This window comes from Delphinus delphis, chromosome 3, assembly GCF_949987515.2.
Source record: "Delphinus delphis chromosome 3, mDelDel1.2, whole genome shotgun sequence".
In the NCBI taxonomy this organism is placed as follows: domain Eukaryota; kingdom Metazoa; phylum Chordata; class Mammalia; order Artiodactyla; family Delphinidae; genus Delphinus; species Delphinus delphis.
The window spans coordinates 9,442,318-9,459,825 of record NC_082685.1 but is presented as its reverse complement, the minus strand read 5'-3'; the positions used below and the strand labels follow the sequence as shown (position 1 = coordinate 9,459,825).

Sequence of the window (17,508 nt, the reverse complement as noted above, 5' to 3'; positions counted from 1 at the left end):
GGTGGGAGGGGAAGAAAAACTCTATTTTTGTAAAAAGGGAAAAAAGACCTCGTGGAGAATTTTTACTGGGGATTCTTGAACTTGAAAAAAAAAAAAACACAAAAAAAGACAAAAAAAAAAAAAGAAAATATTTTGGCAGGTTATGTTTACCAACTGGGGCAGGGACACAGGGAGCAGGGCTTAGGAGCTGAGGGTCCATGGGGCCACACAGAGAAACACAGCCACGCGAAGACACACAGGGACACACACACACACACCCCACAGGGATACACAGCAGCACAGACGGACCCAGAGACACGCCTCAGGAACTCCCTGGCCCAATTCAGACACGTAGACAAACACACGTATAAACAACAGAAGACTGAAGTATGGGGCTGTGTAAATGTGGCCATGGTGGACGTGGGCAGATGCGGCCACGGGCAGATGTGGACACTGGTGAATGTGGCCGGGGACAAATGTGGACACGTGCACACGTGGACATGGGAACATTTCCACATGTGCCTGTGGCCACATGGAAGTGGAGACAGTTACATTTGGACACACAAATCTAGACACCCAGTCATGGAGAAACATAGTCACAATACCCAGAGACACACAGACATGCCCACAGCATCCCTCAGGCCCAGGCGAGAGGTCACAGCCCAGACCCCAGCCCAGTCCATAGCCCACTTCCTCCAGCGAGGCCGGCCCACCCCTCCTCCTGGCACTCAGCCCCACTCGCCCCTGCCCCAGGTTCTCTGCAGAGCTCTCTCCTGGCTCCTCAATGGTCCCTGCCGCCCACGAACACAGGCGTGAACACACAGCGTCCATGCATCCAGACACACGATACCTCGTTGTCCTTTTGGCATCATGGTGGGCTGGAGGCAGCCCACCCAACGCTTGAGGCCAAAGGACCCCCATCCCTGGGGCTGAGCCTCCCTGGGCCGAGGCTCTGGCCCACGAGGCCGAGGGGGAGGCCAGGCCCTGAGCCTCTCCACTCCAGAGCCTCCTCAGCAGCAAGTGCCCCAACACTCCCCTCCAGGCCCAGGGTGGATGGGCCCAGGGGCCCAGCCCCGCATTCCCTTTCCGTCCACTTGTCACCCCCTTTCAGTTTGTTGGGTTTTTCCGTCTTTCCAGATCAGTGAGGGCAGTGGACGCAGCCCCTATCCCGAGCCCCGGCCTTGGCTTCTGTCTGGACTTTCCATCCCCCTAGTTTTCACTCTTTGTAAAAAACAAACAAACAAAAATCCAATAGAAGCCAAAAGCCGGAGCCCCCTGGGAGCCCTTGAAGCCCCCAACCCCCGCAGAGGGCCCAGTCAGAACTGAGAATGGCAAACCCCGATTTTAGCCTCAGTGCCCTTTCTGTGGTGTCCCTGCATTTGGTGTCTGGCCATGGCCCCATCTGACTGCCCAGCTCTCTCTCCCCCACCCCTCCCGGTGTTGTTATTAAACGTCTGTGGAGCTTCTGCTGCAAGGAACAAAAAGAAAAAAAAAAAAAATCAAAAAAGCGACAAAAAAACACAAACAGAAGAGAAAAAAGCGACAAAAAAAAGGAAGAGAAAACAAAACAAAACAAAACCACACACACAGAAGAGATTTAAAAAAAAAAAAAGGAAAAAAAAAAAAAAACAAAACAGACATAAACTGGCACCAGTTAACTTTCTTGTACTTTTTTGCCGAATTGAGCTTCTTGTAGTTTTAACTTATTGCTATGTTAACTATTTATCCTCCTTGTTGCCCTGTAAGGACATTTGTGTATATTTCTGTTCCTTCATCCAGTTTGCAAGTTTAAAGGAACCACGATGTTCTCTTTGTTTCTTTAAGTTTTGCCGAGACGTGGTTATGCCTAATTTATTTATAAAAGGGGAAGTGGAATCATTAAAGTAATAATAATTATTAATAACAGTAATGGTAGCCGAGCGGCGCCCTGGGGGACCTGTGCTCTGCAGGGCGGTCCCCACGGCCAGCGACGTCCGGGGTCTTAATGGGATTATTTTTGCTCGTCTTGAGAATTTTTTCAGTCCTATTTAGCTGGTGAAACCCTAGCTTGTTCTTGATACACAAACCTATTTATTCTTGTGGTTTTTAAGTCCTCCCCAACCTCCCCGCTCCCCTCCAGCAGGGCAGGCCCCGCAGCGGGTCCATCCCTCTCCCTCTGTTTTCTTGGGGCTTTCTCCCCTCTGCACTCCGTGCGGTGACACGTGTCCACACGTGGGCAGCGTGGCGGAGGCATCTGTGAGCAATAAGGGCTGGGTTTGTCCCTCACCCTGGGGGGGGCCGGGCTCTGGAGAGGGGGCACCTCCCCATACCCCCTCACAGAGGCCTGAGCCCCTGCCACCCCCAAGACTGGGAGGGGACTCCTTTTTCTAAAACACAGAACTCAGCCCAGCCAGCCAGGCCCCCTTCCTGGAGGCCAGCCCCTCACCCCAGGGGAGGGGGCCTGGGGTCTTCCACATCCCTGGGAGGCAGGGGCAGGGCCCATGGGGAAGGGGCTCAGCCCCTCCAGCCCTCCCTTCATCCTGTTATTTATTTGGATGGTTTCAAATCAAGACAGAGTCCATGTTGGAGGTGATAAAGAACTGTTTAAAAAAAAAAAAAAGACAAAAAAAAAAAACCAAACCCAAAACCCAACAACAAGAACACTTTGCGTTGAGTTTAGACACTATTTATTACCGGGATTACAGGCCTGGCCGCGGTAACAGACTTTTACATGGAATTGTTTAATTATTTGTACTTTTCATGCCAGAAAATAAAAGTTCAGAATCTTACGGCCTCAGATATGTGTACAACGGCGTGCGGGGAGTGTTGGAACACGTGTCAACAGCCCCGCTGTGTGGCTGAGTGCAAGCTGCTGTCCCTCTCTGGGCCTGAATCTCATCTGGAGCCTCTCGGCCTTCCCACAGCACTCTTGTGATTAGCAGGTGGGAGACAAGTCCAGGTGGAAGCCCAGACAGAAGTGGCCCAGGGGCCGTCTGTCCAGTGGCGCCAGGCTGTGCTGTCCACGGGGCATCTCAGGTGAGACCCCCAAATGTGGTGCCAGCCTGATGGGGAAGGAGGCCCGCACAGAATCTGCAGAGCTGCTTCCCCTTGCACTTAGCCCTCTCGCACCCCTGGCTGATTCCACACCCGAGCAAAGACAGACAGATGAGTTGGGGAGATCACGTTTATTGTTTGGAGGTCACAGGTCAAGTCACTCTTCCGCGCCAGGAGGGGAGGCAGATGCCCTGGGTGGGGGACAGGGTTGGGTTAGGGGGGGCACCAGGGCGGGGGTCCAGGGAGGGCAGCCTCCTTTATTCCACCTGTAGAGGCACCTGGGGCCGGGACCGTGGCTCTGCCCCGCCTGCCCCCAGAGCAGGGCATGGAGCCCCACCCGGTTCCTGCCCGCTGGGGAAGGCAAGGAGACCCAGAGGGGCAAGCCTTGGTCTACAGACTGAGGGGCAGGCGGGCAGCACCGCTGGGGGCTGGTTCCACATCTTGAGGTTCTGGGGCCGCAGAGAAACCAAATGAGACACAGATGGAGATGGGTGGGGGGAGCATCAATGCGACCTAGACCACCCCCTGCATCCCCCAGCCGAGGCGGTAGGGGTCTCACCTCCCCACCCACCTCTGGGCCAGGCCGGGTGGGGCAGGGCAGGGCTAGAGCTCATCGTGGTTGCCTGAGGCAGGCGGTTCCGGTGGTGGCTCTGGGCAGGCGGCCGGTGTCATCAGCTCCATGAGGTACTCGCAGCGGCTGGGCTCCGTGGTGCTAGTCACCACTGTCTCCTTCCCACACAGCAGGCGCACCTGGGGCGGGTGGCAGGCAGGCGGGGCTCAGGCAGGCTCGGTGGGCCTGGGTCCCCCGTACCGGCCCAACCCACCGGGCACTCACAGTAGTGGAGCGGTTGGGACCCTGCCAGCAGCCTGTGCCCTGCTCATACTTCATGGCGCTGAACTTGTCGTGGTCGGGGCCAGCCCACGAGCCCCAGGTGCTGCGGGAGAGTGGGGTGCTGAGCGGGGCCGGCCGGGCGGCCGGGGGGACCAGGGGCTGAGAGGGGGGCCCAGGCTGAGCCCACTCACCCGAGGCTGGTGGGGGAGCCACCGAGTTTGGGTTTCTGCGAGACGAGCTTGAAGGGGCAGAGCCGGTAGACGTACCTATCACGGGATGGGGTGCGTGGGTAGGGGAGACCCGGGCCCCAACCTACATGACATCCCCCCCCTGCAGGGGGCACACAAGTACCTCAAACTCCAGTGACTGCTCCTAAGCTCCGCTCCTCACTCCCCCCATCCTTGCTCAGGCCCAGGACCTCCCAGCCCACCCACCCCGCCTGTCCGTGGGGGACGCACTCATTGGTGGTGAGCTCGTAGCACTGGCTGTACAGGTAGGCAAACTCGCCGTTGGGACCAAAATCAAAGGAAATCTCCTGCTCCAGGTTCCTAAAAGGGGAGGCCGGGAGCTTAAGCGGCAGCTGGGGCCGCCGCAGGCCGACTCAGGACAGCACAGGAAGGCCCGCTCCGGTGGCAGAGGGCCTCTTGGGGGCTGGGCTCTGCTCCCCATCACCTGGGGACCCTCCCTGCAGGAGCCACTGCCACCTTGCCCGAGGTCGCCCGGGCGACTCCTCATCACCACCTCCCCTGGGGAGCCCAGCAGCAGGCAGCTGTGGGGCCGGTGCAGACGGCACCGTGGCCACACAGCCACCCATACCTGATGGACTCCTCCACGTCCTTCAGGGACCGCTCGGCCTCTTCAAACTTGTTGCGGGCCTCCTGGGCAGCTGGTGGGGGTAGGGAAGGAGGTCAGAGGTGCCCCGACTCCCAGCCGGGAAGAGAGGGAAGGGGATGCCGCAGCCACGCCGGCTTCCCCCAGCCCCCGGGCCTGCTCTGGACGAGGACTGGGCCCACGAAGATTCTGTGGGCCTCGCCAGCCCCAGGGCAGACCCCACCCCACTGCCTGGGCTCTCAGCTCCCGCAGGAGCAGGGCCAGGGCTCCCGGGGCCCAGCCAGCTCCTCACCTGCCAGAGGTGAAACAAACAAGCAACAGCCCATGAGGAGGCAGGAGGGCCCCTGGGGCCGGTGGAGGCGGTGCTAGCCCTCCCCAGGCCCCAGAAGCCCCCTCCAGGCCACCCGAAGTCCCCTGGGCTTGCTCGGGGCCAGCCTCAGCCTGCCTCTGGGAGCAGGTAAGGCCTCTTTCTTGGGCCCCTGCAGGTGCAGGCGATGAGGAGGCACTCACCCCTCCCAGGCTCCACCCTCACCATTGATGAAGGCCTGTGTCTGCTCATCGTAGGGCGGCATTTTGTCCTCCTCTGTGGGGCTGGCTGTCTGGGGGGGCACGACTGGGGGTGGGGTCTCCTGGGGGGTGGGGGGGACAGAGTCAGCGAGTGACCCCACCCTGCCCCCATCACCCGCCTCTCCCCTGAACACACACCTTGGGCTGCTCCCCTGGCACCTGGGAATCCTCCTCCTCCCCCTCCTCCCCGCCCTCCTCCTCCTCCGTCTCCTCTTCTTCCTCGTCCTCCTCCTCTGCGGGCTGTGAGGGCACCGGGGGCTGCTCCTCCCTGGGCTCCGTCAAGGCGGGTGCAGGAGGCGACGGCAGGTCGGTGGGCAGCGCCTGGCAGACGTGCGGAGCAGTCGGTGCTGTGGACTCGGGACTCCACCTCCCACCCCCAGGGCTTGGGTCCAGGCCTCGTGTCTCTAGCCCGTCCCAGGAGCCTGGCGGGAGGGAGGGACAGTCAGCTGGGAGCGGGGAGGCCTCTGTGGAGGGGGTGGGGTTGCCCAGCTGGCCAGGGTGGCCCGGCGCCAGAAAACGGAGGCCGTTCCTTCGTGAGGCATCGAGGGGCGGGGCGGGGGGGGCAGGACCACATCCCTTTCCCTCCCCCCACTGACCTCGGACCGGTACTTGTCCCGGATGGCAGCCCAGATGCGGTCAGAGAAGGAAGCGGCATCTGTCTGCGTGTCTCCCCCGAGAAGGGTCTGTGTGCGTTATGTTGGGGTGGTGTCAGGAGCAGGACCTCCATGTGCCTCCCTGCACCCCAGGCACTCTCGGAGGGGGTGGGGGGCCCCTCAGGCCGTGGTGCCAGGCACAGCACGCCCTGACCTCCCGTGGCCAGGCCGGGGCCAGGCTGGGTGAGGCACGGCAGCCAGAAGGGGGCAGCACAGGCCTGTGGGAAAGGAGCGGGGCCAGAGAGGTGTCGGGTGGGGACTGGAGAGACCAGGGAGGGAAACTGAGAGGCAGGGGCACCAGAGGTGCCCAGGCCCCCGGAGACAGAGGCAGAGGGGCAGGGGGGCGCAGTGGGGACCAGCAGGACAGCGACGGACGGGGGACCAAACCAGCAAAGACAAAGAGCTACAGGCCCAGCCGTGAGGAAGGTGAATCAGGTACGTGCACTTGGCGGGGTAGGCGAAGCAGGTGGGGCACGCGTGTGCGGAACCTGGCTCCGTCCCTATCAGACACCCTGGGCACCTGCGCGACCCCACCAGGTCCCAAAGGGCAGGGAGAAGCGGCCCTGGGTGGCGGCCCTGGCCTGGCCACGTCGGCCACGGTGGGCACCCCAGCAGCCCTGGCCTGGGGCCAGCCGGGAACCATCCACGGGAGGAGCCCACAGCCAGCCTGTCTTGGGCCCCCTGGCCCTGAGGTCCCCCTGGGGCAATCCCCTCCAGGAGTCCCAAGTGAAGGGGCCGGTTGGGTACCTGGGCTTCCCCTTCTGATAATGCCCCGTCCCCATCTGTGTCCAGCTCCGGGTGGGTCTGCAGCTCAGCCACAGAGACCCTGCAGGGGCACAGGCAGAAGCCAATGGAGGGGTGAGCCCACTGGCTGCTGGCCAGCTGCCTGCCTCCCCCTGCCAGGCCCCCCCGCCGCCCCGAGAACTTGCTTCAGAACCTTGGGGCAGGGAGGGGAGAGCAGCAGGAAGCTGAGAAAAGATGAAGTCTGGGGTTCGGACCCCTCTGGCCCCCACCCCCCAGGAGAAGCAGCCACCCAGTCCCCACCCTCCTACCCTCTCCTGAGGCTCCACAACCCTGAGGGGCTCAAGGGAGGGAAGGACACAGGGGTGGGAGGAGGAGATACCTGGACAACCCTGTGTCCCCCAAGACCCAGCTTCCACGTCCTTCCACCCTTAGAGCCCAGCACATCGAAACTGCCCTTGGCCTGGCGCCCTCCCCGCAGCCAAGCCCCAATACCCACAACGGCCCCAGCACCACATTCTGTCCCTCCACCCGCACCATCGCCAACCAGGGCGTGGACTGCCCCTGCCCATTCTGCCCCCTTGGTCCCTCCGAAGCCTCCCACCAGGGGGCTGCCCAGCCTCCTCGTTCCCGACAGCCCACCCTCCACCGAGCCCTTTGCCTGGGGTCAGCCAGCAAGTTCAGGGGCGCAGGGGGGATTCTGACTTTCACCAAAGTGTCCCAGGCCACAGAGTAGGCTTGTGAAAAGTAATGGGATCCCTAGTCCCCTCAGGGGCCCAGCTCCTTGAGAGGTGGTTCCCCTCATCTCCTCCTCCGGGGTTGCTCTAAACCCATCTCATACATGAGCAAGCAGAGGCTCCTTTAGAGAGGGCTTGGGACCAGCTCGGGCCCTGGGGGCCCCAGGACGAGGAGGTGGGCTCTGGCTGGTTTCTGAAGGCGGGGATGGGAGGAGGGAGCCCAGGGCAGGCAATGCCACACACTCACGCCCCGTCCATGTCATCGTCCAGCTCCTGGAAGGCACTGGTCGCCAGCTCCTGCTCTCGCTGGGCCTTGGAGGCGGCCAGCTGCTCTGTGGAGGGACCAGCCCATCATCCTCTGCACCGTCTACAGCTCCCGCCACCCCAAAATCTGCCCTCCCCAACGCCCCAGGGGGGCCCTCCACTGGGTGCTGGGGCCCTGAGTCAGGCCGCTATGGGGGTGGGAGCAAGGAGATGACAAGGGCTGGCCGGTGCAGGGGCAAGGGGGCCAAGGAGACAGGAAGCACCAGATTGGGGGGAGATCCTGAGGGCTCTGCAGATGGTCTGAACGATCGGTGGCTGTGAGAGGCAGGCGGGGGACCACGCACTAGGTTTGCCATGTCCGGGAGGCCCCCGCGGGAAGAGGCCAAGCAGGAAAAAGGTCAGGGGACGGAGACTGGGGTTGGGGGGCAGCCAGGCGAGGGAGATGTCCTGGGGGCCCAGGAGAGAGGGGAGAGGCCACCTGCGCGGAAAAAGGGAACTGGGAGTGGCCAGTGGACACAGGGCCTTAGCCCCATATCTGCTCTGATGGTCCCTCCTCCGCCTGTCTGTCTCATCACTAGCCGGCTCAGGTGGGGTTCAGGAAAGCAGCCACGGGGGCAGCTCCATTAGGAAGCTCAGCCCTCTCCATCAGGACAAGCGGCCTGTGTCCCAGGAGACCCCACGAGACCCCAGCAGACTCCGCTGACACCGTCCTCACAGACGAGGGCCTGAGGCTCAGGTGGATGAAGGGACCCGCCCATGGTCACCCAGTTGGCGAGGGGCACAGCCGGGGGCCCAAGCCGGGCCGTCTGCCTCCAGAGCCCGTGCTCATCCCCACCACCCTCTGGGAATCTGGGTCAAACCCTGGCATGTTACCCCTGAACCTGAGTCGGCAACTCCATGCTGAGAACTCGGGCTAAGGGAAACGGGGCATGAGTACGCCCAGCCTTGTGTAAAAGGACGCTCGCCGTGGTGCAAAACAGTGGAAACAGAAGCAGAGAGAAGACAAGAGTAAATTCACTTTCTTTTCTTCTCTTTTTTTTTTTGGCCACTCTGCGGCATGCGGGATCTTAGTTCCCCAACCAGGGATCGAACCCACGACCCCCTACAGTGGAAGCGCAGTTTTAACCACTGGACCACCAGGGAAGTCCCTGAATTCACTTTCTAAAACATGGCCCAGCAAGAAAACATCAGGAACCTGGCACCAAAGATGAATGATAAGAAAACACCGGCAACTTCGGTCACAAAGGGCCAACACCCTAATACACAACAGGCGTTTACAAATGATGAAAACCAGCACTGCGAACCTGATAGAAAAAAATGGCACCTGGATTAAATAAATCCTGCCAGGGTCATACATCGGAATAGACACAACTGTTAAAAGGAAGTAGGGTCCAGACACAAGGCTACAGTGTGGATGACCCGTGACAACACGATGTTCGGGGAAAGAAGTCGGTCACAAAGGCCACACGCTGCCTGGTTTTGTTGATATGAAACGTCCAGAACTGGCAAACCCATAGAAACAGAAAGCAGATGAGTAGTTGCCAGGGGCTGGGGGCCGGGGGGATGGGGAGGGACTGCTTGATGGACATGGAAGTCCCCTTTTGGGGAGACGAGAATGCTCTGGAACTAGATAGCAGAGATGGGCGCACATGGTGCATGTACTTGATGCCACTGAACTGTACTCTTCAAATTGGCTGAAATGGTAAGTTGTACATTTTGTGGATTTTACCACAATAAAAAAAAAAGTGAAGGGTCTGAGTGAAAAAAAAGGAAATGAGGTACACATAGACATAGCACAACACCCATACACCATGTAGACCAGTGCTGTCCAACAGAACTTTCTACAAAGATGGACATGGTCTACATCTGCTGGCCAAAATGACAGCCACCAGCTACACGTGGCCACTGGGCACTTGAAGTGTGGCTTTGGGGTCGACACCCAGAGTTACTACCCTCTGAAGAATTGCATCTCTGCCTGCGATGGACAAGAAAGGTCCGGAAAGGGCTTCCCTGGTGGCGCAGTGGTTGAGAGTCCGCCTGCCGATGCAGGGGACACGGGTTCGTGCCCTGGTCCGGGAGGATCCCACATGCCGTGGAGCGGCTGGGCCCGTGAGCCATGGCCGCTGAGCCTGTGCATCCGGAGCCTGTGCTCCGCAACGGGAGAGGCCACAACAGTGAAAGGCCCTCATACCACAAAAAAAAAAAAAAAAAAAAAAAAAAAGGTCTGGAAGGTTTCACGCCTCCTGGTAGAGATTAACCTGGAGGAAAACTCTCTCCCTTTCTACTTTACTACTTTCAGGATTGTTACCCCCAAAAATCTTTTTAACAGAGAATATGGAAGTCAGATGGGATATTTTAAATCACATGGAAACTAGGAAGAAATAGAGCAGGGAACTCCCAGCCTTCTTTCAAGGCCCCAGTCACATCGCACGTCTCTCACACACACTCACACACCCCACCTCCAATGATCTGGCCTTGGAACTCATACCACCCTTAAAAGTCCAAGCTGGGTGACCCCCTGTTGTGCTGGCCCTTGACAGGTCTGACTTGGTCACCACCTACTCACTCCAAAACCCAAGACGGCAGAGAATAGTAGAAGCAATAAGACCCCAGCAAAGGAGGGTAATTCCAACCCTCAGCTTTACCTTTCCAGCAAACAACCCCACCTGCTTACACTACCCCTCCTCCATTTCCCTGTGGGCAACTACCCACCCGACACTCAGGCCTGACCAATCAGAACCTGTGCTGCACCTCCTGGCTCCAGGGATCGGTTCATGGGCAGCCACGGGACCTGGGACAAGCCAATAGGAGCTTGCCCTGGAATTTGTGTTGGGACTTGTGGGAAAGTGGTATTCTCTACTGGCTGGGGCTGCTGAGCCAGAAGGAAATAAACCTAGTGCTGCCTGTGGTTGTGCTGGCACAGGAGGGCAGAGCCTGCCTGGGAAGGAAGCCCACAGAGGAGGAGGCAGAGCCCAGAGGTGGAGGGAGGACTCCTGCCATCCAGGGAGCCTAGGGTCCCACTGGGCCTAAAGCTTCCACTTTTTATGAAGTGGGTTCAAGTTGGGTTTTTGTCACATGTGATCAGAAGGGCTGATCTCAGGAAGGAAGCTGGAAAGTCTCTGTGGAGGCAGCGCCATCTGAGGGCTTGGGGCACAGTGGGACAGACTCACTGATCTGCTGCTCCCATTTCAAGGTGAGCAGGGCTGCAGGATGGGGCCTCATGTGTCGCTGCTGAGCACGGGGCCTAGAGCCCACTAGACACCTCTGTATTTGCAGTGGGAGTGGCTGGAGCAGAGGCCTGGGAGCAATAAAGGGCAGCAGTTTCAGGGGAAAGGCAATCAGACCAATGTGGTGAGTGCACAGGGTGCAGTGCAGGGAAAAGTGCTCGACTCCTCGAGGCAGGGGGCACCATAACCAGGCAGTGGTGGCCCAAACGCTGTCCCACCCGAGGCACTGGGGAGCCGGGAAGACTGCTGGGCAGAAGAATGGCTTGGCCTGATGGAGGGAGGCCATCAGGAGGCCAGGGCAATGCTGGGCCCTGAGCCAGGCGTAACAGGCAGATGACTCAAGCCTCCAGTTAAGGGACAGGGTCTGCAATCAGAGAGATTTGGGCATCAACCTAGCTGGGCAAGGCCTCAGCTTCCTCATCTGTGAAACAGGGCTACGTGTGGGTGCAGTTCATAGGGAAGGGAGGCAGGAGCGACACGATGATCCTTATGAAACAAGCACTGGGTGCTCTGGTCCAGCTATCATCAGTGTGGGAGAAAATATCAGTGTCTTTGTCAGGGGTCGGAACACTTTACTGTAAAGAGCCTGATGCTAAACTATTTTAGGTTTGGCAACCCATGAGGTCTCTGTTGGCAACCACTCGGCTCTGTAGCTGTATCACAAAAGCAGCTGACGTTACGTAAATAAAGGGGAGAGTCTCCTCTCACTCCCCCACGTGGCCTCCTCGCTGCTCCTTAAAAACTAGACAAGATGCTGCCTCGGAACCTTTGCACCTGTTCCCTCTGCCGGCACCCCCTCCCTCCCTCCGTGGTCAGAGGGCTTTCTCTGTCTTGTTCAATCCTGTATTGCTGGCACCTGGGGTGCACCTGGCCCATGACAGGTACACAGCAAATGCTTGTTAAATGAATGACTGAATTACCGATTACGAGAAATCAGAGCAGAGATAGGAAAGGAAGGGAGAACGCAGCAGATGCTCAAAGAGATGGATGAGATCACAGAATGGCCTCAGAGAGAAGACTGCCGGTTCCTGGTCACCAGCCCGGTGACCAGCTGGAGCCGCACCCCCAAATCCTCCCAGCGATGCTTGGTCTTTTAACTAGCCTGGAATGGGTTTCTGTCCCCCCTCTCCCTTCTATCCTCCTTCCACCATGTGCCCCTGCACAGAGCAGACTGAGAACAAATGCCAAGGCTTCAGATTTCCCATAATGGCAACACAATCTACCAACAGCAACGAAATGCTGGACAAAGCCTAAGAAAATCATCTTAAAACCAACCAAGACAGTAGGAGTTTCCAGGACCAAGAGAAAATCAAGAAGGTAAGAGAATATGGAAGCCGCTTTCACCCTAAGGGATGTTGCCAATCCTGGCAAATGTGGATGTCCATTTTGATAACTTGTGAGGGAAGAGAAATGAAAATCAAAGTCCAAGGTGAACCGCCCCCCCCCCCCAGCATAACTGTGACCCCACGGGGCTCCCCTCAGGGATAAGCTGGGCCAGAAATTACCCAGCCTATGCTTAGACCTCGGCTCACACGGCCTGTGAGGCCGGAACAATCTCCAGCCTTGAATTTGGATTCAAGGGATCCCTGAATGGTAGTGCTCAGAGATGGCAGGAAGCAAAGCCCCTCCTCTCTGGAGAGGAACCTCTCATCCTAGACTGCAAGTTACTCCTACTGATGACTTTTAAACACAGCAACCAACACACAGTCAAAGATAACTGGGCACGCAGGGAACTAAAGTGCCATGATTTAAAAAATCAGCAAAACCACAGACGAGAGATAACCAGCAAGAGGCTCCTGGGCCCAGACTCTTCCCAGCCAGGAGCCAAGGCCAAGTCACGGCCACCCTGGGACGTAGTGATGTACCTTCCCACAGCTTCCGGTGCTGGTCCTTGGCCTCCTTCTCTGGCTTCTCAGCTTCTTCCTTCAGTGTCCGCAGCAACTCCACCTGGTCCTCCAGTGACTTCTTTCCAGCCTGCAGCTCAGTGAGCTTTTTCTGGGTAGGCAGAAGACAGGGGCCAGCTCTCTTCCTGTTCCACCCTCTTCCTCACAGACGGCCATCTCCCTGACTCTATTTCACAGGGTGGCCACAGGATCTTTTCAAAGTACACACCCCTCTCTGGGTCTCCCCCTTGCTATGGTTCCCTGCAGCCCACTGGAGAGAAACCCAAAGACGTCAATGTAGCCCCCGAGGCCCTGCATGACCAGGCCCCTGCCCAACTCTCTAGCCCCATCCACCCCACTGCTATCTTAAACTCTAAGATCCAACTGCCCTGACAACATTCAGAGCCCCACTCTCTGCCTCCAGTTCTTCACACATGCTTTCCTTCTGTCTGGAACACTCTGCCTGGCTAACTCTGAATTACCCAACAGATTTAAGTTTAGATGGAAGCCTCCTCCTCCAGGAAGTCTTCCCTACTTCCTACCCCCAAGACGGGTTCGGGGAACAGAGGGACCGGGCAAGAGTCTTCTCTATGCCTTACAGCCCCGAACATCCCTTCTCCCCTCAGCCCTGGCTATCACTTTGTCTGTGGGTCCCTCCCACTAGTTGATGCACTCTTGAGGCAGTTCCACATCTAGTTCCACGTTTGCTTCCAGCCATGATGCATGAGCCCAGTGCATCCTGGGCTTCTGTGGCTATTTCAAAAACGAATGTGTGTGCTGGGTGGACTCCAGCCTAGGGATGGGGGTCCCAAGCTGTAGGGTCTTAGCCCAAGCCCACACGGGATCACTTTCCTCCCAAGACCTCAGCCTGGTCTGCTGCCAGGATCCTCCCACCTGCCCAGGAGGGCAAAGATCACCCGGAGCCAACCTCACCATGTGGCTCCCCAGCATCCTCTGAACTCGGGAGGTATCACACTGGCTCTGAATTCACTGCCCCATAAATTCGGGAGGTACCTCTCTAGCCAGGCCATGGGGGTGGGAGAGAAAAACCTGGAAGCTGCCCAGGGCAGAGAAACAGAGCTGGAGCCCTTACTCAGTGGGTCGGGCAAGAGCCCAGGAGGAGTATTGAGGACTCTGACCCATCTAACAGCCAAGAGGGTGGTAGACGGGAGGGAGAGACACACCCCTGGGGGTACACCCTCTTCTGCCCCCCCCAGCACCCACCCTATTGAACTAACGTGACTGCGACTGACTGACCCCCATCTCGAGTCCTCCCCCAGACTGGGAAGTCACATAGCCATTAACCCTAACTTACAGATGAGAGAACCCTGGGACCGGAATGCAGACGTGTCCCTCCTGTCCTAGGGGCGGCAGAGCTCCTCTGAGCCCACTTCAGTCTGCACCCAAGGCCCAGGTCGATGCCTGTACTGGCTGCCACCCACTTGGTACCCGCTGAAGCGACGACTAAGCGCCAAGTGGACAAACGAGTGAATCAAGGCGCAGAGAGACAGTAACTGGCCCCAGGACACCACGAGTCAGGAGCAGACGTCAACCCCAGCCGGCCTCCTCAGCCTATACCTCCAGGTTGTCCTGGGTCAGCCCCACCAGGCCCCTCACCTGCTTCTCCTCTCGGGCCCTCTTCCAGTCCTCAATTAGGATCTTTTTCAGGCGGAACCCCTCGCGGGTCACCTCCGCCATCTGCTGTAGAGTCTCTCTCTCCTTACGGCCCTTCTCTCTGGGGAGAAGGGACACATAGGCACGATGGGGTCGGGGGCACTTAGCATCCACCAGGTCTGCTCCTTCCAAAAGGGTTCAACACCCATGCCTTCACACCCTCTATGTGGGCAAAGACAGGAGAACAAACCCTCCTCTCCCCACCTCCCCAGGCTCTCTTGGCCTCAGAGTCCCTCATCCCTGTCCTTGGGGGGAAGGACAATGGGCAGGGTTCGTCCACCCTCAGGGTCAGGGGAGGGACTGGGGGGTGCTGGGATGTGGGGCTGGGAGGTGGCTCCCAAGAGAGGGAGGAGAGAAAAGCACAGAAGTCACAGACCCCCCAGACACTAAGGGCAATCTGGCCGGTAAGCTGTTCTGCTTAATCCACTCTCTGTTTCAAAGACCTTCCATCAAAAGAGTTTACAGAAGTATTGGGACTCTCAGCTTCTTTGAAAAACAAATCCAGCCCTGCCACCTGCCCTCAACTCACAGGAGTGGAGGACAGCTGTGCCTTTAGATGTCACAAGCCCACCACTCCCTACTGCCTTATACTCAGCCTGCTTGTGCTGTTTAGATTACCTACCTGTGGGCATTTCAGTTTTCAGGTCCTGCTGCAGAGCACAGCAGTTAAAAGCATGCAGTCTCAAGTTAGACCGACCTGGGTTCGAGTCTCGGCTCTGCTATCTCCTAGCTATGTGACCCTGAGGAAGTCATTCTCCTTTCTAACCTTGAGCTTCCTCATCTGTTCTTAGGCAAACTGCACCTGCTTCCAGGCCAGAGAGGAAATTGCTGATGGAGCATTCCCAAGGCACCTGGCACGGGGTGAGCACTCAGTACACAAAAACAGAAAAGAGAGGGAACCCTGATTCACCCAGTGGGGCAAGGCAAGGTCTGGAGGGGTGGGGGGGGATGGGGGGGTGTCACCTACGTACTTGCAGGTGTTCTCACAGACGATCCCGCTGTTGTATTCGTCCGTCCCGTCGCAGCAGTCTGAGGGAAGAGGTGTGGGCACCATCGGACCCGGCAGCGCCTCTTCCCTCCCTCCACCCAGCACGCTGTTCCCAACCCCAGGGAGATCTCATTCACCACAAACTCCATCGTTGACCCATCTGGAGGAGATGTACAGGGGCTTGTAGCCAGTGTTGGTGCAGTGGAAGCTGCCGTTGGGACAGGCAGCTGTGCCTGGGGGGACGAAGGGAGGGAGGGTTTGTGGAGTGTGCTCAGAATCCAGCATGTCACACCCACCGCATACACAGAAGGAACAAGGAATGTGAGAGTAACTGATCCCAAGTAAGAGGAGGAAAGACAGCTGCACGCTCGGGGCCTGAAACAAAACTCTTCAGTGCTCCCTCCTGCCTCTCCTCCCTGAGGCCCTCAGAACAGGACCCTGCCAAACCCCCTCCCCCTCCCCCTCCGGGCTCCCACAGCACCTCCCGCTCTCCTCACCAAACCACTGACCACTCGCTTCTGTGCCCGCTTCCCCCCACTCGACAGCGAGCTCTCTGAGGACAGGACTGGGTCTGTTTTGCTCACAGCACAGGACCTGGCACCCACCAGCTGCTCAATAAATGCATGATGAATGAACGAATGAAGAAAGAGCTCACCTGGTTCATCTGAGCCATCTTTGCAGTCACAGTAGTCGTCATTGACCTGATCAAAAGGGACACTGGCAGAGCCATCCAGGCAAGTGAAAGGCTTGGACTCGTCGTAGAAGTGATGGTCTGGGGAGGGGGGCAAGGGGCTCAGCCCAGGGCAGGAAGAGGCCCTTTCCACCCAATGGCTCCTCTCCCCCCACCCACCAGTTGAGCATTGCCACCTTTCCTGCCCAGAGACCAGAACACTGAGACCGAAGGCTGTTAAGTGCCTCTCCCAGGAGCCTCCCACACCCCACCCCCACCTCTGACCACCTCCAGTGGCCGACTCACTGGTGAGGGAGACGCCCCGGGGTCGCTTGACCTCCACGGCCCAACACATGGGCAGCAGCAGCAGCAGCACTAGTAACATCTCGCTGGAGCCTCGGAAGCCGGAAACGGGTTCTGTCAGAGGAAGGAGGCTGCTGGGAGATGCGCTGTGCCCTCGCGCTGCAGCAAGAAAGGGGTGGCAGGTCAGTGGGAGAGGGCTACTTCCAGCCGAAGGAAGGCACCTCTCCCTCCAGCCAACTGGATTCCTCCATCGCTTCCGAGCAATGAGGGCTCACTTTGCTTCCCATACTGGGGGCGGGGGGGGGTCTCCCCAATCCTGCCCAGTGGAGGGGAATCTCACTTGGCCCAAATCAACGGTGGGGAGATCTCAAAACCTCCGCTCCCCATGAGTAGGCGGTGGTTAGCTATCCAATTCCCACCTTCGACTGCCCCCAAGAGGAAATTGGGGTGCCCTCCCGCCCACTAGTTCACCACCTACACGAGGTTGGGGCAAAGGTCAATATCCACCGCGCCCCCCGACCCAGCAGCCAACTGTTCCTCCCGCAGAAAGAAAGCGGAAATGTGTGGAAGCATCACTTCCGGTATCACGCTGCGTTCCCTGAACGGCGGTTCGTGGCCGCCATGTTGTGAGTGGCAAGTGGCGGGGCCGGAACCGAGACGGCCATCTTGGATAGGACTGTGAAGCCTTAAAGGGAATAGTTCTGAAGGTTAGCGCTTAATGGCGGCGCAAGGTGCCTCCATCTTGGGAGTGTCGGGTTCTGCAGCCGGAACAGAAAGTTCCTGAAAAACGCCCGCGAACCGCCTCGGCGGGGTTAGGGTGGAGGGGTGGGGAGGAAAAGGGATGAGCACGTGACTCCAAAGTACCCTCCCCCATCTTTCTGAGGAGCTGGTCCGGTCTGTCCCCTATTGGGACCGCCCCTCAGTTCAGCGTCAGCCAATGAGAGCCGTAGATTGGAATGCAGGCGATTTCCTTGGGAGCGCTGGAGGGAGGCGGGGAAGGTTACCTAGCAACCGTAGATGCTGCGAGGCCCCGCCAAGCGGTAGACAAGTGCATTCCCAGAGCCCGAGGAACAGGAGCTGACGGATGCCGGACAGAGGCAATTCCTAGTGGATCCCCTAACCACCA

General features: G+C 58.5%; 1 protein-coding gene and 1 pseudogene across 7 annotated transcripts; one reads left to right on the top strand and one right to left on the bottom strand.

Moving 5' to 3' along the window:
• Nucleotides 1-47: 47 nt before the first annotated feature.
• On the top strand, nt 48-1,613 carry LOC132422802 (uncharacterized; annotated as a pseudogene).
• On the bottom strand, nt 1,531-17,483 carry PRKCSH (PRKCSH beta subunit of glucosidase II). Of its 7 annotated transcripts, none has more exons than XM_069540548.1 (18): nt 16,861-16,952; nt 16,386-16,541; nt 16,065-16,181; nt 15,547-15,642; nt 15,393-15,450; nt 14,365-14,482; nt 12,730-12,859; nt 7,621-7,705; nt 6,643-6,721; nt 5,839-5,925; nt 5,381-5,563; nt 5,208-5,304; nt 4,661-4,730; nt 4,303-4,392; nt 4,036-4,110; nt 3,848-3,947; nt 3,572-3,762; nt 1,531-3,461 (listed from the first exon to the last, which is right to left on the bottom strand). In XM_069540548.1, exons 2-17 carry the CDS (start codon nt 16,462-16,464, stop codon nt 3,616-3,618), a joined length of 1,611 nt encoding a protein of 536 aa, XP_069396649.1. In that variant the 5' UTR covers nt 16,465-16,541; nt 16,861-16,952; the 3' UTR covers nt 1,531-3,461; nt 3,572-3,615. The 7 variants fall into 7 exon arrangements, with proteins under 7 accessions (XP_069396649.1, XP_069396650.1, XP_069396648.1 ...); XM_069540549.1 differs by having other exon boundaries at nt 1,531-3,203; XM_069540547.1 differs by having other exon boundaries at nt 3,584-3,762.
• Between the last annotated feature and the right edge of the window lie 25 nt (nt 17,484-17,508).